General features: G+C 38.1%; 1 protein-coding gene across 1 annotated transcript in view; it reads left to right on the top strand.

Moving 5' to 3' along the window:
* The window catches only part of hpse2 (heparanase 2), a 53,769-nt gene extending 45,457 nt beyond the window's left edge, over positions 1–8,312 (top strand). The window contains exons 11-13 of the mRNA XM_042432835.1: positions 1,181–1,326; positions 3,528–3,674; positions 6,298–8,312. Of these exons, the coding sequence (XP_042288769.1) occupies positions 1,181–1,326; positions 3,528–3,674; positions 6,298–6,460 (456 nt within the window). The 3' untranslated portion in view covers positions 6,461–8,312. The remainder of the gene's footprint in view (positions 1–1,180; positions 1,327–3,527; positions 3,675–6,297) is intronic.
* The last annotated feature ends 534 nt before the right edge of the window (positions 8,313–8,846 follow it).

The following is an 8,846-nucleotide window of genomic DNA, read 5'->3' on the forward strand; positions in this document are numbered from 1 at the left end:
TCTGGAGTCCTTGAGATGTTACTGTTTTTTATGTATGCTTGGCTGTCTTTCTGTCTGTTTCTCTACCTTTATTGATCGTATTTTGACAGTTGTCTGTCTGTTTATCCATCCATCTAAAGGGGAAATTGAGGGCAAAAAAGACAGGAGACAGGGAGACAGGCAGGCAATCAGACAGGAAAACAGGCAGACAGTCAAACTACTGCGGATTTTGGATCTCAGCTGATGTTTCCTAATGCTACAAAAATTTCAGAGTGATGCTGAATGTACCTTAAAATATATTGATGGTTTCTTTTACTGGAGTTTTAAAATTTAAATACAAAGCAAGAATATAGCATCACACAGACCATCTTGCACAAATAAAACTCCAAACTCATAACAGTTCTTTGTTTTATACACTATGTAATAATTATAGATCACAGCTTTGGCCATACAGTACATTTATCCATCCATCCCTCTGCTTGTGGCGAACACTATACAGTTCCATACTGTGCTCTGCTTCTTCGATGCCTTGGCAGCAAATTAAGTTAAAGCCTGCATGGAAAAAAGAAGCCCTTAAATGTTGCCATATGCAGGATTGCATGGGAACTTCCTGAGGAACACATGTTGCTCTGGGTCTCTTGGAGAGGTGTTGAGTCTGTGTAGTCTATAGAGTGAGACGCAGTATAGTGGACCACTCAGCAATGATAACAGAAAACAGCAATTCATGATGGAGCAAAATATTTTGTTAAAAATGTCATATTTAAGACCTGTCAATTCTAAACGGGTCAGCGGTTGTTGGATACAATGTGACATGTTACACGGGACAATCAGCTCCAACAAAATGTCGGGTGTCAAAGCGCTGACATATTTGGACTTGACATTTTTGTGGAATGTAACTCTCTTTTCACTACGTTGAATACTAATTGCTTTGCTGGCACATTCTTAATTCTCACAGTTTGTGAAACTTAATCTGTTTCTACAATTACTAGCCCATTTCATGGCTGAGTAAACAAAATGGAGATTTTAGGAATATTTCCTTTCAGTGGATTCCAACATTAACCTTATTAGTGGTCACTTTCAATAAAAATCCTCACTTTGGATTTGTTTTGGTATTTAAAGAGTAGACAATTTGAAACTGTCTCTCTGCAGTGAGACTGGCTGAATGAATGAAAGTCATTTGTGTGTCTTTGTGTGCTTACAGGATTACTGGTTCTCTCTGGTCTTCAAGCGTCTGGTTGGTCCGAGGGTTTTATCTGTGCGGGTTGCTGGACTGCAGAGGAAGCCACAACCAGGACGAGTCATACGAGATAAGCTACGTATTTATGCGCACTGTACCAGCTACTACAAGTACGTGCTCAACCACCAAGCATTAGTTTATAACCTGCCTTTAAACACAGCAAGCATGTATATTATATCATCTTAGCCTTTCAGTGATGTGTAGCGATACTTTAGGAATGTCCTTGAAAATTTAGATTGAAAACAGACTACTGCAGATTTTACTTTTTTCTACTCTTTGTGTCCTCCTGCAAACACCTGAGGCTCAGTGTCTGCCGGGGAAGAACAAAATCCCCAGCCAGCCCATTCAGCTTCCCATAAATAAGCAGACTGCAGACACCCGCTCATTCACAGCTCAGAGCCTATAAAACTTAACGGGTATCACTTATCAGGTGTGTGGGTTCTGTCTCCCTGCCGTCAAAGAGCCGCTGAAAGGTGTGCTAGGCCTTTATCCCATCTCGGATTGGCTGGAGGGGGTTATTTGAGGGGGAGGGGGAGGGACAATAAGGTGGTCTGTGCCGGGAGGAGATAAAGAGTGCCACCATGGCCTGTTCAAGGTTATCATTTAACCCAGGCCAGTGGCTGTCAGCACCAGGCTAGACTTACGGCCTTACTCTAGACTTACAGGTGGAGCATCGCTTAGAAAAATGTTCAAGCGTTACACAGGTAGATAGGCGATAGATGGTAAATGGGGTTTGAGGAGTTGCATAACCAACACTCTGCTGTAAAAGGCCGGATGACATGTCCACAGATATTTGAAATAGTTTTCAACAAGTGTACTCACTCAACCACCTGGTATGTATGGTGAAATTGTGCAGAGATACTCATGGCATGTGGTGTCGCTCAGCTCCACTCAACATACCAATCGGCCTTGGACTCATATGATCAGACAGCGAGGCACTGAGGCAGTCCCTCTTGAATCCAAAGCCACTTCAGCTGCCATTATTTCTGCCACTTTGTGGTTTTACACAGTCAGCCCGTAAGTGGACGAACCATTGCAGTTATAGTGGTTTGACTGTGCTGCATAGACAGCAAAGAATATATGCTCAGGCAGTCAGTGGTTTGAAAAGTCTTTGCAGATTAGATATTTGACTTTCACTGCCCTTTTACCCCTTTTAGTGGTTTGCATGGCATTTTTTTCACTTTCCAGCGATGCACCAACATCAAACGGCATCAACACATGTTTATGTTCCTGGTTTGGATCTCTAAGAACCTCATCATTTGAAAGGCCCGAGAGGTCATTATCTCTCCCTCCATCTAACCATGTGATCTATCACTCAGAGCCACGGTCCATGTTTCCCAGAAACAAGCCTCCAAGTGTTTAACACAGAGCCAGACACGCAGAGTTTTTATCAGCAGTACATTACTCATACTTTTCTTGTCAATATATGGAATATTAGTAGTCTTGCTGGGTTGATGGAATACGTGGCTCAGCCTGTGCCCAAAAGAGCAAAGATTAACATCAAATCGAAAGTCAAGATTGCTTTATAGATGTGAGATTTTGGAGGTGGTAAGAGTTGGGAGAGATGTCTGCTAGAGCGTTTAACCAGCCCTGAGCCCTGACCCTGAACACCAAGGCCGACATGTGGTATTCACTACAGCTGTGTTGTCTTTGTCCTCATTTCTGGGCTCTTATTAGATTTTATCATGTTTGTCTTATCCGTCTCGCTTAGTTATTTACCTTTGACCAGTATTGCTATCAGGTTGTGTCCCCAGTGTTTTGCTCTCAGGAGAGGGACTCAAACACTGTTGTCTGTGTAACTCAAGAAGTGTTGCCTGTTGTGTTCACACCCTTCATGTGACCCTTGACTATACAGCGACAGGTTTTAATATTGGATACTGTACAAGAGAAGCAGATATGTGCTTCAGATAGCCTTTATTAGGGTAATAAGGGCCTGGAAGATGAAATGTGGTTTAAAATGTTACCTTCTAAATATAGATGATAGGTTTTACTCTGTGGTAAGGGACAACTTGCTGCTAATGGAATTCTCTTCTTGAACATGCTATTTCTTCCTTTATTATTTTTATATGAGCCTTTTGATCCAGATTAGATCAAGGAGTTGTGGTTTGATCCTGTTACTATATGTGATAAAAATATCAAAGACTTTCTTCTCTTTGTAGTCATCTTTAATTATAGAGAATTTTATTCCACATGGCAATGTAATGTATAATAAATCCCCATAAGCAGATGTGAAGAAAAGGTTTTTTTTGTCTTCTCTGAAGGTAAAGGAAAATTAATGTGGTGTTGTTCATCATTTTCTTTACTGTACCAGTCATAACTATGTGAGAGGCTCCATAACGATCTACATCATCAACCTGCATCGGTCGCGGAAGAAAATCAAGTTGGCGGGGACGTTACGGAACAAGACTGTCCATCAGTACCTGCTGCAACCCTACGGCACTGACGGACTCAAAGCCAAGTTAGTGCACACAAACACACACGCATGCATAGACACAGAAATGCATCGATAGAGTATCCTTTTCTATATTTGATATGCACTGGTGAGAGACCCATAACGCAGCTGCACGAGTCTTCCAGTCCTGTTGTTGCTTATATGAAAAAAACAAACAAACAAATAAAAAAGTGGATAATAAATAGTTGAAGTTCAAAAAGTAATCAATTAAAAATGGTCTTAAAGGTGTTGAGATAAGGAATAGTGATAGTGATGATTTTATTCAAGGCTTAAAAAAAAGTTTCATAAACTGCTTTTTAGGTCTTAATTTTTTTTTGACAGCCTTAATATTTTGTTAATCACTGTCCCTTCAAATGCTGCACTCAATCAATTTGGTAGAATTTTAAGAGAACACCGGATGATGGACTTGAGCTGTATAATTTTCACTGAGGTTGGCATGTTGCGTCTATATACACCACAAAAAATATACACTTGCATGTATTAACTTCTCCCTGTCTTGATTGAAATTCCAGATATATATAACACTTACAGCAAACTCTTAACATAATTTTTGTTTTGTCAGTGAAGAACCTTTAAGGTTCTGATATTAATTCAGACATATGTTGTACTGCGTTACTGTAACTTGCCAACGTTATGAAAGGAAACATTCAGTGAGCCCAGAGCGCTTCACAGAGGTCCAGTGTATTTGTGTCTCCTTGTTTCAATGTTTTATCAATGGATTTTTATGTCCTTTTAGGTTCATACCATTTTAACTGTTCACTATTTTTTATTAGCTATGATATATTACACTTTATGTAACAAGGTAATATAATTCCTACTGCCTTACATATCCCTTAAAATAAAAAGTTTATGCTTTCATCCTCTCCCTCTCCTCTCCCCTTTCAGCCCCTGGTCTGTTATTCTGACTTAGATTTAAGCCTCAAATCCTGAAATAACAGCCTAATGACTCAAGACTCAAGTGTGTGTGTATGTGTGTGTGTTATATGATACCTACATGAGGCCTTAACAGAGGCTCAGGCATGATCCTTAAATAACAGTGTAATGATGGAGGATGTTTTAGGTGTTAGAACAGGATTGCAAGGAAATTAATAGGAGAGCAAACTAACGATGGGCCATTTTCAGGCCTTAAGTGCTTTCCTTTACCACAGGCAGTGCCGGGAGACTTTTATGAAGAATTTAGCAACACCAGATGTCTATAAATTTGTGTTGAGTAGTGGGACTTTTTAACGCTGGCCAAGTATTTAGGTCCATACATGTTGGAGGAAAGCTTTGAAAAATTCAGTTTGATTCATAACATGTCATTATTGAACATAATTTTATTTGATATTTTATTGAATTTTAGGTTCACGTAAAAATATCCAGCCTGGCTGGCCTTAATCTCTACAATAACAGCAACACTTTAAATTTAAAAAGATGTACATTAAAGGTGACATTACATTATAAACACAGTAAAAGGAGAGTATTTGATTTATTATGTTAACTATAAAAATGACAGGGAGTTATGTTAAAACAATAACCTATATAGATAAAAAGAAACAATGCTCTTTTGAATAAAGAAAAGCATGAAAGTACTAAAGCCAACTCTTAAGCAGGAAGTTTCAAAACATATTTGCAGTGTTTCTAATATTCTATTATTTATTGTGCCACCTTTTTTGTGACAATTATCCTTTCAATAAACCATAATCCAAGTAAATTTCTATTTCTATAATACTTGTAATATAAATCATTGATTCTAGGAGAGAAATAAAACGGAAAAAAAATAGAAAGTGAGACATGAGGCAGCACTCTTCTCCAGGCAAAGAGATAGAGAAAGGTTAAGAGTTTCCTGTAACAGGGCATGTCAGCATTTACTGACTAACAGGTTTAGGTCAGCAGCATTTTTCAATATGTTTTCAATATATATCAATATATCCTAGAGTTAAAAATGAAAATGAAAGAAAAGCGTTTTGTGCCATTTCTAGTGAGCCTATGTCCGTAACTTAAGAACTTAAGAAGATATAGCAGCAAACTGTGGAACAAAACTCATATTAAATAGCATGGAGTATTAATTGTTTCTAAATAATACTGTGGATAAACTTCCTCATAGGAAAACATATTTCAAACATTTTTATTCGTAAAAGCTGTTGAAGTTCTGTTACCAGGACTGCCAGTAGTCATGATTGTGGTTGCTGAAGAAAAATATTTTTCATAGATTTTATCTGTTTAGTGCAGATGACTCCAAAATGAAGGTAAATTGATAGTTTAGGTTTCTCTCTATGCAAATTCCATTCAAAGTTGTTCAATTTCAAACATCCAAATTTTATGCAGTTCTGAATTGCAATTTTGTAGCAGTGGCACCCCCAAGTGTACAACTGACAGACTTATAAACCTTGTAGCATGAAAGTATCCAGATTTGCTGTTGCTGTTGATGACTTGAAATAAATTTAAACAGCCTCACCTTTCTTTCTTTTCTATTCTACAACTACCAGTTTGTCAGATCGCAGATTAAGAAAATAGTAGCACTAATACCTCTTGGTGAAGAGACAGATTGTTAAGGAAAAGCACAAGTTCATGCCAGCTCAGTTTATCTGCTGAAGCACATCTCATTGAGTTTATACAAACTGCATTTCCTGTTTCCTTCTCTCCGCAGACATGTCCAGCTGAACGGGGAGAAGTTGCTCATGGTGGACAATGAGACCTTCCCAGAGTTGAAGCCTAAAACGTTGAGGGCTGGACGGACAATAGCCATGCCTCCCATGACCATAGGCTTTTATGTCATTAAAAATATTAACGCATATGCCTGCCGAAGATAACACAGATCTTCCGTCCCTGAAATAAAAGCTCAGAACTCTACCAAACCGTCAACCCTCTGCCAGCTTGACTCGTTGTCCAGTAAGAGGGTTTATCAGGGGGAGGTCAGAGTACCATGCTAGCAGGGTTTTAATGTCTTGCTCAAGGGTGCTTCAGTAGAGTGGACACTTGGCTTGAAACAGTACAATCCTCTGGTTTAAAAACAGCCTCTTTAACCATTATTTCAGCTGTTTCTGGGGTTTTAAACCTCGAAAAGCTGTTTCTCCACACACACTGACCAAAATCCCCACCGATCTAGTAAATTACAGATGAGCTCGGCTCTTCCCCTGTTCTCATCTCTAGTCCATCAAAGAAAGACTTTGCCCCACACACATAACAAGGGCTGCACTGAACACTTTTCAATTTCTTCCACCAGCTTTTCCTCATATGCTCCAAGACTTGTATGGACAGTAATTGTTTTGTGCCTTTGTGTGAAATTTGTGTTTTGTAGTTACAGAAATGCAGTATCAAATTCACAACCACATTCTGGGACTTGATTAAGCTATATTTTCTCCTCATGGATCGTCAAACCAAGGGTTCTTTCTGTGTCTACCAAGAGAATATTTTTTTTCAATCTCTTTTTCTAATTTTTTACTGACCGACAGACAAAAAAGAATGGGAGAAAACTCAGAACAGGCAGTGTTGCTGAAGCATTCACAAGTTCAACTTCAGTTTGACTCGATCCTCTACGCAAAGAGAAAATAGCATGGAGTGTGTAAGGTCATGTCTGGACTGGGGGCTGTGTACGTGTGTGTGTGTGTGTGTGTGTGTGTGTGTGTGTGTGCGTGCGCATGTGTTTTATTGATAAAGCTACTGATGTGTCTGTCAAGTCTGTTTGACGTATTTTTATTTTCTTTACAAGTGGCTTAAAAGGAAAATCTGTTTCTTTTAAAGGCTGTTTTTTTGTATGTTCTGTGTATGTTCTGCTTTTTTGCAGCAGGTTTCAATCAGTTTGACTGCAGAATATGACAGCCAGGATGTGTCGCTGGGTCTGTTTGCAGCGAGCTGAGGAACAATGTGAACTCATCCATAACATGTGTCTTCATATAGCCTGCATCCATACAAAATCTGGGTTTAGCTTTCCACTCAGAAATTCTAAAATCTTTTTTTAACCTTTCTCACTATATCTTCAGCGTGATCTCACATTTTTATAATCTTCTTATGCTGCTAGTTTTTTAAAACTAAATACACATTATATATATTTTACATATTTTGTACAGATTTACTGTCATATATTATTAGATAATGTAATGTACATAAAAGGAGTGATGAATATAAGTGACACAAGCTTGATATGTTTACTTACATACAGTATACAGCTAATTTATATGATTAAATACTTTGTCATAATTTTCTATCATAAAAAACTTGGTTATTTTAGAGGTACAAATGCCCCAACTGTAGAGCAAAAAATTTAATAATTTTCTGTTCTTTGAATGACAGTGTGACCGAGTCACTGTGTTAAGGTGCAAATGTCGTAGGTACAGAAAATGTGTTTGCAAGAAAAAGGAATCACTTTAAGATGCTGCCCACGTTTGACATCTGCATTTACTTCTGTTTTATTTCAAAATATTCTGACCACCTTATTTTATAATGGGCTTGGTCTTTTCCAAACAAAAAACCACAGAGTGAGTGCAAAACATTGTCTGAAAATATTTGGTCACTTTGCTTATTATGTGCTCTGAACTGTCAAAAACAAAGACAGCGATAACATTGCTAAACTCATACATGGTAACGATAAGCAGGAGCAGGTTCAGTTCCTGAATGTGTTAAATATAAATAATATTTGTCCTCTGAATGTGTAATGTAGAGGTGTTCATATTTCTTTTGGAGAGCATTATTTTATTATGTAAAGTGTGTTATTGGATAGTATTATTTTTTGTAAAAAAAAAAAAAAGTTTACATTGATAATAAACACTTCAAATACCACTTGTTCTGTATATTCTTCAGTACTAAGTAGTAAATTCCTGATGCCACAAGCTGCACTAAAGCAAGGAATGGACATCTACTCGGTTTTTAGTTTGTCAACAGGTCAAACTACATTAAACTTTATAAATATGCTGTGTACAAGAGAGGATTTGGAAGCAAGTACTACTTCTCTATATACAGGTATGTCCCATCATGTGAATTAAAACTGACCGGTGCAACCAGACTCCACAGCAGTTCTTGGGATATGATGGGGCAAATCTGCAGAGGCATATGGTAGTGAGGAGAAGAAAGAAAAAGAGATGAGATGATATGATTTATACCTGCACGGGAGCACAGAGAAGGCAGAAATACCCTCTTAAAGAAAGAAACCATAAATAAAAACTGTCGAATTCTAGCACCGTCTTAAAAAAAAAAGAACCG

This window comes from Thunnus maccoyii, chromosome 14 (genome assembly GCF_910596095.1).
Source record: "Thunnus maccoyii chromosome 14, fThuMac1.1, whole genome shotgun sequence".
In the NCBI taxonomy this organism is placed as follows: Eukaryota; Metazoa; Chordata; class Actinopteri; order Scombriformes; family Scombridae; genus Thunnus; species Thunnus maccoyii.